Source organism: Thermobia domestica, chromosome 13 (assembly GCF_964235325.1).
Source record: "Thermobia domestica chromosome 13, izTheDome1.hap1.1, whole genome shotgun sequence".
Classification (NCBI taxonomy): domain Eukaryota; kingdom Metazoa; phylum Arthropoda; class Insecta; order Zygentoma; family Lepismatidae; genus Thermobia; species Thermobia domestica.
In genome coordinates, this window is record NC_137466.1 from 123,211,423 (window position 1) to 123,229,292 (window position 17,870).

General features: G+C 33.1%; 1 protein-coding gene across 1 annotated transcript in view; it reads right to left on the reverse strand.

Moving 5' to 3' along the window:
* Positions 1-17,870, reverse strand: part of LOC145668474 (uncharacterized) — a 46,466-nt gene that overhangs the window by 15,827 nt on the left and 12,769 nt on the right. Inside the window, exons 2-4 of the mRNA XM_081736400.1 lie at positions 16,086-16,214; positions 8,160-8,268; positions 1,020-1,096 (exon numbers count right to left, since the gene is read on the reverse strand). Coding sequence (XP_081592526.1) covers positions 1,020-1,096; positions 8,160-8,268; positions 16,086-16,214 — 315 coding nt within the window. The remainder of the gene's footprint in view (positions 1-1,019; positions 1,097-8,159; positions 8,269-16,085; positions 16,215-17,870) is intronic.

Sequence of the window (17,870 nt, forward strand, 5' to 3'; positions counted from 1 at the left end):
GTTAATTTCAGTTTGTTTAGTTGGAGTAGCTTGAAAATTATGGAGCAGAAAAAAGAATTTTTCATTTCCACCGATAACTAATTGGATAAGGCCTCTGTAAGGGGGAACTAGGAAAATCGTAGTTTTCAAAAATACTCTGAATTGGCAACATTGCTGATGTTTCAGTGCATTAAAAGGTGTGTTAAGGATCTGTCTACATTATGCAATTCCTGAAAACAACGAGAAAGAAACTTTGAAATTATCATGATAAAACTTTTACTTACATACACATACGTGATAATTTATGCAAACTACGATTTTCCTAGTTTCCCCTTACAGAAGCCTCATCCAATTAGTTATCAGCGGAAATGAAAAATTCTTTTTTCTGCTTCATAATTTCCAACGTACTCCAAGTAAACAAACTGAAAATTAACACCAGAATATCCATACGTATGAGTTATGAGTCAATTTACATGTTTTGCACACACACACACAAACATAGTTTAAAAATATATGTATGAACAAAGCTTCATTTTGGTGTAACCATTATTTGTGTATTGATTGAGGTTAAAAAGTTCTACTATCCCAAACTCCGGGTTACATTGTATATTGGACATCCTGTAGATTAGTCCGAAAACACTGAAAAATTCCATTCAAATATGACCATGCATAATACCTCAGAAACCCGTGCTTTCACACACACACTGTGTAGGTCAGCAAGAAACAAAAATTAAAGTTCACTAGATAAAGTTCAAAATATTAATATGAATCTACTGTTGCAAACACTGCTGATAAAAATTAACATATTTTCGAAGAAAATAATTTCGTGAATTACAAATATGTAACACCGGACATTATGGAAATAACAATTGGATGTTAGACATCTTGACTCATTGAAATTAGACACAGAAAAAATGATATTAATAAAATATCATACCTAACCGAAAACCTGTGTCTTATTTGTATTTGTTAGTAGAATATATGTATCAGTTTAGTTTAGCTTGTGAATCTAGGGTACTATAAATATAAAAAGCACTTACCACAGGTCATATTTTCTGCCTTGTTCCACCATTGTTGACCAAATAATCTGTTTCCCTCTTTAGAGTAACAAAAGCATCTAAACAAAAATAAATAATATGTGCCAATCAAGCATGCATTTATTTCATACACATCTTAAGTAACATTTTTAATAGATACTTGTTAAATTCTATTAAGTATAAGTAACTCTATTAAGTATAAGCTAAACTAAGTATTGATACTGCACTCTTATAGGATAAAAAAAGTTTTAAAGCCTAAAGTCAGTAACTTTTATCATAAACTTACCTTTTTAATTATATTTAGTTTATCTTAGATTATCCATGATTACACAATTCTATCAAATTATCATTAATATAAAAATGCTTTAAATTATTTTCTTACCAGTAATTATTGTAATTTATACTATAATAGAGCTCTCTTCTAGCTCTATGGCTAGTGTGGCGGTATATAGAACCTTGATGCTAAAAGAGACATTAATTCTACATTCTTAACACGTGTTATAATATAGTACTACCATCATAAAACATGAAAATTTGACTAGTAACATACAACTCGAAATCATAATCAAAATATCTTTGAACACAATAAATCACAGTATGTGTTACCCCAAGTTAGTATAATTATCAGCATAGCTAGATTTTTGATTATCAAAATTTTTACCTTTGAATACTGCCATGAAATACAAAGAATATGCCCATTTCTAAAACTCTATTGCATTAGTAAGAGAACGGTTTCGCACCTGAACAGGGGAAATTCCATCGGTTGAGACAGCCAATTTATAATTTGCAGAACACATCTTAGTCCTCTCTCAAATAGTTATTGTGTAATTTATAGGGGATTTTTGGAGTTACTGTCTTGGTAAACAAACATCGACTAAATAACGTTGATCTCAGACAGAGATGCAAGAGCTTAGATAAAACTTTTTCTTTTTCTTTCTTTCTTTAACCAAGTTTTTTCTACAGCTAGGTTGCTTGGTAAATTTTGAGCTTTTAAAATCATTTCAACTTTAAGGAAGAAATAACAGTGGGTTTCACCTTTCTTTTTCCATTAAAACACGAAAACAAATTTAATTACTGCATTCTGAAGAAAAAATGATAAGTTCAATAATCAAGGATAGGAAAGAAAATGGTAAATCAATGGACGCAATGGATCTTTAAGTTTGAACGAAATGTGTGTAGAGCTAGTAATTTTCGAGGGCATAAATGATTTAGTGAAAATTTAATAGTGTTAGTGAGCACCCTGGCTACACCACTGATTTGTACAATAAAATTCTAGTTTTCCTTTTATTAATTATGAATGTGTGTGTCCATCATTTTTGTACAAACCACATCCTCCAGAAGAATTTATAGAAAGGATCAAAATTTGGAACTAAAATCAACTAAAACAGTCATACTAACTTTCAATTCCCAATATTTACGTAATGACATTAAAATATATTACATGAGAAGAAAAGTTGAAACTTACATTTCTGCTACTAGGCAATGCTTAAATGGATATTTTAAATATGAACACATATCACGACTGTAAATTTAAAAAGAAACTATGTAAAAAAAAAAAAAGAAAAAAGAAAAAAAAAGAAAGAAAGAAAAAAAGAAATGCGACTACCCTCATCCTTTAAAAAGTAGTCTGGATATATCACGTCTCACATGATGAATTGTGTATAATAATAATAATAATAAATTTTGTACATAACATATTGGACTTAAATTCTGCAAAAATGATAGATATTACTTATTTGAAATCATGGACAATGACTTCTCATCATCAGATCAATGTTAAAGTTATATTTTAATTTCTATTTTCTTTCAGCGTAACTAACAGCTCAGCTACACTTCAGACAGAAAATAATTTCTATTTTGTGTTGACTAGTTTCCTTATGTGTATTTCTTTATTGATAAAACTGCAGATTGTTTCCTTTGCCCACGTTCCAACAATCGCCTCATTTGACGTTAATCTACACAGTTTGCAATTTCATTAATCATGTGGCAATCTATTGAATTGAGATGCTATTGACTAACAACGCCGAACAAAAACGATGGAATGATGTGGACACAAGGGAATTGAAGACTAGATTTGCTACGACAAAGATATAGACACGTGGGCCACGATTTTTGAGTGTTAAAACCCGAATCTTATCCACGTTATGGAGATGTAATATCTATTTTTTAAGTTGTTGAGTGTCTGACAAGAATGTCACGATACTTGGGAGAGCGTCCGTATTTTGATGAAGTTCATCGTCGCTGAAACGCCAGTTTTCCTACATATTTGCGCCGGACTTCTTTTCGAACCATCTGACTACCGATTGCTTGAAGGACAGTATCAGAGGAAAGACAGGCAAGTACTGTGTAGGTTATTCCTATCCTAAACATATATTTATTTTCTTTCATCCCCTTAACATAACAATCTGCTTCCAGTTTAATTGTGTTCTGTTTCATTTACAAATGAACCGATCTCATTATCCTTGCTCTACTAGTTTTAGTTTACGAAAATCCTGGGATGACTTGTCAGTTCTAAATCCCCAACATCTTAAGTTTGCTATTTATTATTTTTCGAAAATGATTGTCCAGAAAGAGCGAGACAAAACAAAATCATGGTTCTAATAGCAGTTAATAAGCTTTCATTTAATAAAGCGACTGAAAAACTCACAACCAGTTTATCAATTACTAACAATAGACAACAGGAATCGAAGAAAACAATTCATACTATCTCAAATACAAAACATCGCTCTTCAGATGCGGATGTTGCATCTTATCCCTTAATGATGACATTGATCACTCCAAGAAATTCCATTAGTGACTCTCCAAAAACGTGGCAGAGGATTCTTTTCTCAAGCAAATTATAATTCCACATTCCTTAAGTCAAGAAATGTTCCCAATGTAATAAAAATCACACTATTAGATTTAGTTTCTGTCAATCTTCCACCTCATTTCAAATTTTAGATATGTTTAACACTAGTAATAAAGAATTTTTCAACAAAAGGAAATCTCTAAGAAATTACAATTTTAATGATTTTGCCAGTAGTCTCAAACAACCAGACTCGAGTCAACAGAAAAAGGAAGTTAGTGAAACTAATATGCAGCTCAATCATAATATACGCAATTTTGCTCAAGATCTAAATCCAGGATTTGATAAAGATAATAATAGGAAAATATTCAAAGAAAAAGAAATAATGAAGTAATGTATCTCTACATACTTTACAGCTAGCTTTGACGCTAAATTCCATTTGCACTCTGAAAAACTACTATCTCAATTTTATAGCTCTTTGAATTTTATTTGAAATGAGTTCTGAAGGCGAAAGTAGTTTAACAGTAATTCAGTAGTATTGTTAAAGTATATATGGTAAACTACATCATTTAAGTCATTTTATCAAAATTTTCTCACCAGATACACGTGTATAATTCTGGTGTAACGCCAAAATACCACTTAAAATTAAAAATTATAACACCATCAATAATATTAGACACGATGGTTATAAAGGTGTAGCCACATCATAAAACAAAATTATCAATAGCAAACATTCAATCTACAAGTTAATAATTTAAACACAAATATTCTATAGGCTATATTGCCATTAGTAGAGCTAACATTAATATTTTTAAGTTATACATACCACCAGATACTATCTCACCACAGTTTTCTAGCTTCAGATTCTTCTCTTCTCACATAATATTGACTACATTGGAGGTGACCTTAACGTACATTCTCTCTTATGAAGACCTTATAAAAACGACACCACTGGCAAAAACTTTATCAAAGCATTATCACAATCTCCATATTTATTTCTAAACGATGACTTACCCACAAGACTTTTACTAAATGGTAATAGTGCTCGTGATATTACTTTGGCTAAAAATCTATTATATAGAGACTAACTGGAAAACCTTTTATGATCCATGTGGCAGTGATCATCTTCCAATCATCTTCAACACATCTTATTCAAAATCAACAATCGAAATGACAATCTTATCAAAACTTCATTTAAATCTAATTTCAACATATTTCTATGAACATTAACTGGCAAGAATATAATAAATTAACTGTAAATTCTATAAATTCAGAAAATAACTTAAAGAAAAATAATTTTAACATATAAAATTCTTGAAAGCATTTCGGCACCTGTTAGCACTTTTCTGACCGCTGATATTCCATTAGTTTGGCTTATTTTTTATTTTCCTTCCTGTGATTTCGGAAGAGGATTTAGTTTCTGAATTCGTGAATTTTCAAGTTCTTTATTTTTATATATATATAAAATCAAAATTGCAGCTTCAAAATTGTCAAAAGATATTAAAAATAAAGAACTTGAAAATTCACGAATTTAGAAACTAAATCCTCTTCCGAAATCATAGGAAGGAAAATAAAAAAAATAAGCAAAACTAATGGAATATCAACGGCCAGAAAGGTACTAATAGGTGCCAGAGTGCTTTCAAGAATTTTATTAGAAACAAAACTAAAGAAAATTAAATAAAATATCTCAAACTCAAAGCCAACTGCAAACTATTAATAAACGAAACAAAAACTGCAGTAATTCTTTGTCTGAAAGAACGTCACCTTCCAAAATATGGAAATTCTATAGAAACTTCTTAACAAGTACTTCAGGGAATGAAACTACAACTCATATGATACACCTCTCCTCGGTAACCACTTTTCATCAAATTCTTTCGCCTTCTTTAGCGAATAACGACAAAGTTTATTCTAAAATATCTTTTGATCAACAGAAACATCAACATAAATAAATCATTCACTTTGTAGGAATTATAAATTGTGAAATGAAATGAAATTAAATTAAATCTTTTGAGTTTTACGTCCCACGGTTATGCCGGTTAGGCTAAAGGAGACGGTGATGATGAGTAATGAATGAAATGGTGAGTAATGAAATATATATAAAAGATACATTTCTTGAATTGGATGGATTTAAATACAGTCATTTTAAGAACCTTTCTGAAACAAGACAGAAAATTTATTTAATACTTTAATAAGATATGGAATTCAAGTTATCTTCCAACAAGTTGAAAATAAAAATGTTATTAATACCTACAGCTAAAGCTAATAAATCAATCGGAACAGCAGAACATTTTAGACCTATTACATTGCTATCTTGCTCTTATAAGATATTGGAAAACTTAATTTTAAACAGATTAAACCGTTTTATAGAAAATGAACAAATATTTCCTGCTAATATCATGGGTTTCAGGCAAAATATTTTAATGTATGATGCTTTGGGTTTTCGTTTACATGGGTTATCAATAAAGCATTCAACTAAGAAAATATATATTAGCAACCAATTTAGACATCAGGAAAGTTTAAAACTCAGCAACTTAGATATTCTAATTAAGGAAATATTTCTCCTCAATATCCTTGCAAAAATAATAAGAATTATTCACATCATCTTAATCAATAGAAAAATCTATACCAAAATAAACAATTCATATAACGTTCCCAGGTTCTCCTCCACAGTTTATTGCAAGGAACCAAACTTAGTCCGATACTTTTCAATATTTATACGTATATTAGATTTGTTCCAAAATTTTAGTAAAGAAGTTTAAGTACTAACATTTGCAGCAGGTGATCTCGTAGTCCCGATTTGCACAGATAACATTTATCAAGGAAAGGAAAAGGTAGAGAGAGCCTTAAAACAAATACTGACTTGGCAAATAATAATGGACTAGACATCAACTGGGACAAGACAAAATTTATAATCTTTTCTAGGAAACATATTTCACTATGCATGCATATTCCAATAGATAACCATCAAATTTATAACGATAATGTCTTAAAATGCCTTGGACTCAATCTAGATACTAGACTTAGCTGGAAATGTCATTTGAACTACCTGGTAAAGAAACTGATAAATGTTACAGATTATTTTCAAGCTTTACAGCACAGAATAGGGTGTCCATCCATCTATTCTTTTAAGCAATTATTAATCAGGATGTCAATTCAAAATTTACATATGGAGGAATATTTTCTTTTAGCAATTTAACTTACCTTTACAATAAATTTGAACAGAAACACTAAGAGACTGTTAAAATTATTTTATCACAACCGAGTTATTGTCCTAGAAAATCGATTTTTGAAGAAATACTGTGCCTGTGCCAATTTAGATACAGAAATAAACAGGATTTTTTTTTTACTATCTCGTATGGAAAAAAAATCTTCACTAATAATAAACAGACTAAATCGAATAGATAAGTTACTGATACTATTTCTCGGATAGAAAAGACATTCAACAATTTAAATCATCTAACTCCTCTTATTCGTTTTGCATGAGATTATTATACAAATATCACACAGATCAAGATAACAATTCCAAATTTCATCAAGATTGATAATGATCTTCTAAGAAGGAATATATATATATAGCAATATCTGTGAAAATCGTATTCAGCAGCTGGAACCAAATACAACCTTGGTCTATATAGATGCTTCTAAAACAGACTATTAAAATGTAGGTGCAGTGGTTTATATAGCAGAAAAGAAGATAATAATGAAATATAAATTGCCCAAATCAATTTCGATATTTGAAGGTGAAGCTTTCGCCATTAGATACGCGATTATATTGATTAAAAAGGAACAGATACCAGTATCTGTGTATGTGCAGATTCTTTAAGTGTCCTACAATTTCTAATGCATTCTCATTGGAATCGACAAGTCTCCTGGGCAATATTAAGTATTGATATTTATATCAATCTATAATCAAGGATAATAAATCTATTCAATTTTCATTCGTCAAGGAACTTGTAGGAATTAAAAATAACACTGTCACAGATCTCACAGTAAAAGAAACACTTACTAACGGCAAAGCATATCCCATCAAAATATCACATTATAATTATAAATATATAATAGCAGGGTCGAAAAATGAAATAGTGCTATACGGTATCACAGAATACAATTTGGAACATAAACCAATGAATAAACAATATATTGCAATGAGACAAATCAACATTTCATTTAATAATTAATCGCTCCCTCCCCCCCCAAAAAAAAAGAAGATATCAACTAGAAAGGAAAAGACAATTTCAGACCATAGGCTACTAGGAGACATTCTCTGATTCATAAAGAAAACCCTGTTGAAAGGTTGAAAGGAAGGAAGGAAGGAAGCCTTAGGAACATAGGGGACATGTGGTGAATATATATCATACCTTCCGTTTGCTGGATCGCCTTTGCACTGAACTGGAGCAAAACCCCCTTCAGGCAAACAGGTGGGTTTGTAAGATGGCCTATTTTTATACTGATATGCTTCACAGGATCCTATGCAGACATAAATTGAAAATGTGATTATGAAATTGTACTTGTTAGTTCTTTTAAATTAATGATTGTATTGTGTTCTTAATTGTAATATTCGATATAAAATAAAGACAAATCTTGTGACAGTATTGTATTTATTATCCTTTGTAGTCATAAACTAAAGTAAATAGCAAAATCTGACCATCCATATCTCTTTGTAAAGTTATGTATTCTTAAGCATACAGAAAATTAATTCAAACAAATATTGTTCTTTTGATCAATTGAAATCCTTATGTCAAGCCGAAGTCTACAAGTTTGAGAATCTGTTCTTTTAAAGATAGGTGGATGACCCTTTTATAACAACACTGTACATCTTATAAATCTTCCAGGTACCACACAAAGAAATATTACAAACAATACCCTGTAATAGGTTATTGCTAATACAAAACTAACAATAATACGTATAATATTAGTCTACATATTACAAAATTCATAATATCATATTGAGACACATAATACGAAATTCATGAACGTAGTTATTTTATATGAATTTTCTATATATAACAAATGGTCAAATGACACAAAATTTATACCACTCATCGTAATACGGAATTGTAAGTAACTAGTTTGATTATAGGAACTTCCACAGTGTAACATGTCTCTCTCTCTCTCTCTCTCTCTCTCTCTTTTTTTAAATCTTTATTAAAACGAGTACATACAGACAAAAATGATTTCAGATGATTTTAGACGATTTCCTTGGAGAGGGGAATTTCAACACACAATGGGTGAAAGTAGTACTGTGGAAATACAGGTAACCCTTGTTGATCACGATTGAACATTTGTTCGGGAGAATTTCGCAGCTCCGGGGGAATTCCTCCGTACCAGTCCCAGAAATCATAACTGCATTCACATTTATAATGTAGTTGCGGCGAAGGCGAAGGAAATTTATAATAGAGGATGAGGCCAGTGTATTGAAATTTTCTTGTACATACATGTGGGAAGAAAGGTAAACTGTCAAAGGTTTCTTGGAACATATTCACAAACGCTCTATGTGAGCACATCGCGTAACGCGGCCCACATCAAGCCCATAGTCTTATCTCCTACAAAATCTTTTCCAGCATGTTGCGCTCAATATCAGCAATGGTTGCTGTGATGCTGGCTCGCAGATCAATCAACAGCACTCTGCTGACCCCTAGCGGTAGAAAGTGAAAAGATTGGGTAGAAACTAAACTTTCCAAGTTAACCTTTCGAAGCGCATGTCTCACAATAACATATGTTTATCAGATTTCAAGAATAAATTTCTGAAATCTGGTCCATCATTTTGACTTGCCCTGTATAATTATTAGTAGTTTGCGTAATATATTGACATCTCATATTATTTCATATTATAGCAAGTTTCCAGAGACTAGAATATGAGTCTGTACGTAAGTTGTGTTTCTAAAGAATTTTGCAATGTGTTGTAAATGTTGAAAGATTATAATGTAAATTGATCAATATTTACGTCAATAAAATACATACTTTATGTGTAAACATACGCTTTAGATACCGGTATCTATTACATACGTATTAGATCAATAAATTATTATATACTATATATTCAAACCCAAAAAGCGGCGACATTTTGTCGCTGAAAAAGAAAATTACACATATAAAGGGCCCCAGTGCTTTTAATAGCTTATAGTCTGGTGGCAGAGCAAGAGAACCTTGCATTTTGGGGTGACCAAGGTTTTTTGATGTTTTCTTATAGATTTTGATGTGCTGAATCCAAAACTGCCGGGTGCAACGCTGGCACCCTTGAGCATTTCCCACAAAACTCACTAACGATTTCCCCTCCCCCTTTTTATTAAGAAATCGTTGACTTTGGGGAAATTATCTGTAACTTCTACAGTAGTTAACGTAGAATAAAATTTCAAACCTTGTTCTGCTTCTAATGAAACAGTCTTTCCAACTATGTTAATCACTTGGGACTGCGACGAACAGGAAAGGGAAAGAAAATGGGTAATTCTGGAAAATTCCCTCCCAAAGCATCTTTCAGCTCTTAAAGTACAAAAGGGATGGGGCGTATCTCCTTCCGAAAGAAATATTTTTATATTTTCATGAACTTTCTACACTAGTAAACAATATTAGAAAGGTTGCCACCTTTACCATTTCCGACTAAATTCATGATTTTCCATCATCTATATTAAAAATAGTTCATTGCGGGAAATGTACCTTGAACTTCTATACAAATTAACAAAGAATAATGCTTCATCCCTTTCTGCTTCTGTTCGAACAATCTTTCCAACGATATCAGCCCTTAGGGCAACATTTGCAATTTCAAGACATTTTTATTAAGCATGGATGTAATGTATTTGGACTGTTCCAAAATTTTCTATTATCAGTAAAGTGTATTAATAAATCGTATGTTAAAAAAAATAAATATTCTTGTAACTTTCTTCGATTTTTATGATTTTGATTAAAATGTAGCACCTGTAATTCGAGAGGTTTCGCACACTTAGAAAATGAATATTCTAGTGGTGTTCTAAAAGCTACACTTATCTGTAGAAAATGGTTATTCAACATAAACTTACATAATGACAGTATGTCATGTTTATTTGTAATATTATTCCTCACCACTTTCTTCACTCTCGTCAGCGTCGTTATGTGAGTACATGTTTAGTTTGTTATAGCATTTACCTCAAAGCATTTACAGAACATTGTACTAGGTAGTTTACCTACATAACTACATCTTCTTGTTGAACAAGGTTTATCTGACGAACAGGAAGATTTGATGAAGTGAAGTACATCGGCAGGAGTTGGCTCAACATTTGGAGGAAGCATAACTGGCCTTAACGATTTGGTTGTTTCATCACGTGTCCATCCATAACAAGTTGGATCAACATTTGGTGGATCTGCTCTGTCATCACTCAGCCAAATTAGCATTTGTAGATGTACGCGCTTTACATTTAGTTTAAAAGCTTCCGACGTGGGTGGAAGAGAGCAAAGTAGTGAGGCTCTTGTGTGAGCAGATGCAGTTTTTTCCTTCCAAACGTTAATACGAACTTATATCATAGACTTTACACTTGCTACACCATAGCACACAGCTACAAAGTCAGCTGCTTGTTGTTCTATATCACTGGTTATCTCTTCCTGAGACCCCAATTTTTTCAAGCTAACTCCTTTTAACACTTGTTTAATGGCTGTTGATTTTCTTGTATTATAGCCACCATATTCAGGAGTGACTTCAGAACTCCTAATGATCGACTTTAAAAACTCGAAATCTATTCTCTGTGCTCTGTACACTGCATAAACTTGAGATGCAAGTAATGCTAGAGTTGGCACTTCTTTTACTGAGAAATGTTGGGGCATTGGTGGCTTTTTTGGCCCTGTGTACCGGTGTAAGGCACTCCATTAGTCACACGTTCCTTCATTTCTTCGTTTGTAATGCGACAAATTTTGTCACTGTTGCAACTCCATGACTTCTCCACTTGAGTTATCGGCAGAGCCATACTGTGAGTTTGACGTAGGCCATTTAGAGATGAAATAGACGTGTCGAAGTTGTCAACAACAGCTTGCACAAATCCGTCTGTTGAGGGATTAAGTCCTTGCAAAGTTGGTGCTTTGCTGGCTTCTGCTGCAGCTGACGCTTTAAATCTTAGGGTCTCACTGTAACTACAAGTGATTTCAAACTTATAGAATTCGTCAATGAGACGTTTGCTGTTCAGAGGCATAGCAAGAGCAATCTTGAGAGTAGTTGGCTGCTTTGTCAATGCTGCAGTTACGATATTTCCAATGAGTATTGCAGGTAGCTCAGTAATTCCAAGTATCTCTAATAGGGAAAGTAACGTTTCACTAACATTATTTTTAATATTGTCTTCAGAGAGGGTAGTTTTGTAACTTTTCAATCTATCATCAGGCTTCTTCACTTCATTCATTATCTTTGTATTTAGTTCTTTTATTGTTTCTCCATCGTCATCTTCATCATCTTCGGTAATATTCATAGCAAGAGCAGCTTGATTTTTAAAGACAAGAATGCTGGATACACCAGGAGAGGACAATACTAGAAGGTATATACCTATTCTTTCCTGAACATCTCTTATAATTGCAAGATGATCAGTTCTAGATCCACCGTTCAGTTGATAAAGATGGTAAACTTAGATGGAGTTCCAAATACGAGAGGTGTCCTCTTTTAAAGCTGTCGTGACTGCGTTGATTCCATCTCCGTCACTTCCTTTATTTATGCTGTGTTTCAGTGAACAAATTTTTGCTGACTTACTGTGCAAGAATTGATTGTAACAGTCTTTGTGGTAACGAGCGTCTGCCGCATGTAGATCTCCAACAGCTCCCTTTACAAGCACTCGAACAGCTTCGGATAATTCGTCATTTCTAACATCACATATTTTGAGGATAGCTTCTTAAATAGTCGGTTGCCCTGGATGATCGACCGTTCTAAGAAGGTGATATCTGCGCCATCGACTTGGATTTTTTGGATCAAGGATCGGAACAGATCTCTCCACACAATAGAGAGTCAGTACGAAAATTGGAAGGCTTTACGTCTGATCTTCTAATCCGTTTCACCTGTGGTTCAGAGGAGGTTGAAGTTGACTGCTCTTTAGCTCACTTGATATACCACTGCGAAGTATACGTTGATACGCAGTCCTTATGAAAGTATACTGGCACATTTTCCTCAAGAGAAATAAACCGTCCGTCACGTCTAAGATTACTTGCCAACATAATTCATCGAACTCGAGCTGGTCCTCCAGTTATAAGCCGCTCTTGTGTTTTCTGACAGTTGAAAATGCACTTCTTTTCTTCCGCCATGTTTTTAAAAAGTGCAATATGAAACACTACTTTGAAACGTGTTAACACACATAAAACAGTAACAGTTTATTCACTTGGCACTAGTCAGTTGTAAACTCACTCACATATTCACTAAAAACTCTTATTTCTATGTAATGGCTGCTACCTGTAGATATATAAAAAGGTTGATTTAATACATGGAGGAACGTTAGAATTAATAACGATGAAAAGATAAAAGAAAATTTAAACATTAAATTTCGTGAACTTTTAGCCAGGAATCGTAAACTGAACTTAAATTGTTAAAAACAAAAGCGAATACAAGTACTAAATATATCCTACTGCCCAAATTATATGAGGAAGATAATTGTACCATCCATTATGCTACTTATCAATTCTATAAATCTAAATTCTTTTTAAATTTTAATTATTCAAGTGTGAATCTTACGGCTACAGTTCACGTGTGGACGGTTGTTTTCAAATGTAGAAAGTTCATGAAAATATAAAAATATTTCTTTCGGAAGGTGATACACCCCATCCTTTTTGTACTTTAAGAGCTGAAAGATGCTTTGGGAGGTAATTTTTTGAAATTTCCCATTTTATTTTAGTTTCAGGTTCTTTGCAGCCCCAAGTGCTTAACATTGTTGGAAAGACTGTTCCGATAGAAGCATAACAAGGTCTGAACCGTTATTCTACGTTAATTACTGTAGAAGTTACAGATAATTTCCCAGAAGTCAATAATTTTTTGGTAAAATACAAATGATGGGAAATTGTGAGTTTTGTGGGAAATGTTCAAGGGTGCCAGGGCGGTACCCTTCCTAATATTGTTTGCTACTGTCGAAAGTTCATGAAAATATAAAAACATTTTCTTTTCGGATGGAGATTCGAGGTACGGCTCTTGGATATTAAGAGCTGAAAGATGCTTTGGAAGGGAGTTTTCCAGAATTTCTCATTTTATTTCCCTTTCCTGTTCGTCGCAGCCCCAAGTGATTAACATAGTTGGAAAGACTGTTTCATTAGAAGCAGAACAAGGTTTGAATTTTTATTCTATGTTAACTACTGTAGAAGTTACAGATAATTTCCCCGAAGTCAACGATTTTTTAGTAAAAAGGAGGAGGGGAAATCGTTAGTGAGTTTTGTGGGAAATGCTTAAGGGTGCCAGCGTTGCACCCGGCAGTTTTGGATTCAGCACATCAAAATCTATAAGAAAACATCAAAAAACCTTGGTCATCCCAAAATGCAAGGTACTCTGCAAATCTTATGAACTGGCTGCCAGACTATTAGGGCCCCATCAAACCTAAATCCGGCACTGACTGTACTGTATATATATAAGGTGTTTCAAAACAACACCGACAACGTTTGGGAGGTGATTCCTGACACCAAGATAAGACAAAAAGTATAGATCAACCTGGGTGTACATATGCTTCCTTTCGGAGTTATAGGCTGCCGAAAACATGAAAAAATGAACTTTAAAGGCTCATAGCTCCAAAACTATGGAACGTACCGTAGTCGGGTCAAGACTTCACTTAGGAACTAATATGTGCGCTATCCAAAAATACATGTTTCAGAATCCTGCGATACTTCCGCAACAATTTTTATAGAGGTAGTTGGTGAGTACTTCAAATTATGTGCCCGTAACCAAACTCCCTCTATAAAAATTGTTGCGTGAGTACCTTAGAATTCTGAAACATGTATTTTTGGATAGCGCACATATTAGTTCCTAAACGAAGTCTTGACTCGATCACGGTAGATCCCATAGTTTTGAAGCTATGGACATTTAAAGTTCATTTTTCATGTTTTCGGTAGCCCATAACTCCGAAAGGAAGCATTTGTGCACCCAGGTTGGTCTATACTTTTTCTTTATCTTGGTGTCAGAAATCACCTCCTAAACGTTGTCGGTGTTGTTTTGAAACACTCTGTATAAAATATATCAAGAAAAACGAATAGACGTAGGCCTATATTGTTACCTTAGCCAAGATAAATTAGATAAAGCACAAGGAAATAGATGAGTCAAGTAATGTCTCTTCCGTTGTCAGTGAAAAGTGCAAAACTCCTAATAATATAATTAGTAGGTAAGGAAAACATAGACCAATGCATATTTGGTATTTATCTTCATATAGATATGCTTCTTGATCTTTGATATAATTATTTTCTAAAGTTACCTCTCTCTGAAATGTAAACAGAATATCATAATTCTCTCTCACCATAATGTTTATAGATCAACACAAAATACAACTATTGTACTTATGTTGGATAGAAAGTAATGGCAACACTAATGTCAAAGTAGGTGAAAGGGATATACCTCAGCACTACAAGAGTTTCGTAACTGATAAAGGTATGTGAGACGATGAGGTGTGACGAGTGTTACGTGTGATTTAGTCGTATATAGAGGAGGAAAGTGATGTATATAGAGCGATTTAGTCGTTGTGTATAGAGGAGGAAAGTGGAAGCGTCATAATAATGTTTCGGAAAGACGAACAATGTGCGTAGATCAAGATTAAAGTGGCAACGTAAATGCAGTGCACAACAAATTATTCAGAGATATCTTCACGCAAGGGCGCCGATTTCTCCGTCCGTAATTTTTTTTGGGGGGGAGGGGAATTAAGATGCAGAAGGTATACAAATGAGAATTTTAAGACAAATTGCATTCAAATTATGCCAAATATTGTATATTCATAAATACAATAGGAGACCCACATGAGCTTTGGGGGACCCCCGGCCCCCCAGGATCGGCGCCCTTGTCTTCACGACCTCTTTGCCAAATGAAGGAAGAACCGCTTCGCGGGAAACACTACAACACAAGAGAAGCCTATCCGTGCCATATTGCGATCCCTACGGCACATTGGCAAATTGACGCGCTCACAGCATTCAATGCCTTCCATACGTGTAATAGAAGGTGATAGAGATAGGAACCAATTACATTGAAAGAATGTAAGAGGTGTTGTTCAGTGCATAAAGCCAAATACGAATTATAACAATATTGCCATTACTTTTTACCCAGCCCTTTTAGGTTCCATATATAGCATATTTCTTCAGAACGACCGGAAACAAAGCACTATACTTACTGTTTATCATTTCACATTTTCCGCTTTCCCGGCATTCGAATCCAGGTTCACAATCCAAGATAGTTATAGGAAAATTACTGTCGACTAAATTTCTCTTGCTATCATCAGTATTTTTGCAGTTGCCATATCCTGTAAGCAAGTCAGAATACAGCATTATTATAGAGAAACTATATGCATGATTGACCTAAAATTTACACCGAAAATAGATCGGAAATGAAAAATATAATCGATGCACTGTTTTCACAGACAAGTATATAGATAGGACATATTTGTAGCCTATTAAAAAGAGAAGTCGAATGAGAGTTCTTTTTTTTTTTTTTTTTTTTTAATGCAACAATGCCTTGGAATGTCATGTAAAGGAAAGTACAAGTGGTGAGAACGTCAATGTTGTTTACTACTCGCTGCTATCCAACAATATTAAGAGATACCATCGAAAGATACCAAGGACGAGTACTAATGTCTCCCTCAACAGTACAGGTACGGGAGAGACACCATGGGCCAAACGATGCTCTCAATGTTTATTTGTTTGTTTGTACTTTACACCCAAAGGCAATTACAAAGTACAAAGTTTATACATCATTATCAAAGGATATGCAACCCAACTCCAAATATGGAACTAGCATTGGTAACACGAAATAGTACTATAAATCTTTTTCTCTTTACATGCTGTATAAAAATATTCTACAATTTATCATTTAGTAATTGAAAACACTTTCGCTTAAAAGTCTTAAATTCATACTGAAATAAATCCAATCTCATAAACTCAATTTTGTTTCCTGCATCACATAATTTACACAGTGGTGAATTCCTGTTCACATTTATTGTTTTCAGGCATATAGAAAACATGTCTACCTCTCAGATTTTGCCGAAGACAATAAAATGGTAATCTACTTAATACGAATATGTTATCTTCCTTATTATCAACTAATTTTTTAAAGATATAGTACTCGCTGTATAAATCTCCTATTTCCAAGTGACAATAATTTCAATTTTTTTTCATAAGAAACATAACGCGTTTGAATATCATGTATTTTATACGCAGATATCTCAATAACTTATTTTGAACTTTCTCTATTTGCTGTTTCCGACACTGATAAAATGGATCCCAAACAATATATGCATATTCTAGTTTCGATCGAACAAATACATTATACAACAATAAAATAGTCCCTTGATTTTTAAAGTAACGACTTGACCTCTTAATGAAACCCAGCATTTTAAAAGCTTGGTTAGTTATTATATTTATATGCTGTTTAAATTTCAAATTAATATCAAAGCAAACACCTAAATGTCTTATAATTTCCTTTCTTTCTAACGTCTGATTTCCAATAGTATATTCAAATATTGTGCGTTTTTTAATTAAGAGTAAAAGTCATTACATAACATTTTGAAATATTCAACTGAATTTTATTTTTCCTACACCACTCATTAAGCCTATTAACATCTGTTTGTAATTTAATACAATCACTTTTCGTGCAGATTTCTTTGTATAATTTGGTATCATCTGCAAATATTAAGCATGAAATATATTGAAACATTTTGAGTAGATCATTTATCATAATAAGAAAAAGTAAAGGACCCAAATTCGATCCTGAGGTACCCCAGAATGCACTGTGAATTTCTTAGATTTAATATTATTAAAAATGACTTATTGAATCCTTTCATTCAAATATGAATGAAACAATTTGACCAGTTCCTGCGATATACCAAACGTTCTCAGTTTACTAAGAAGTGCCCCATGATCAACCAAATCAAAAGCACCTTTGAAATATGTATATATACTAC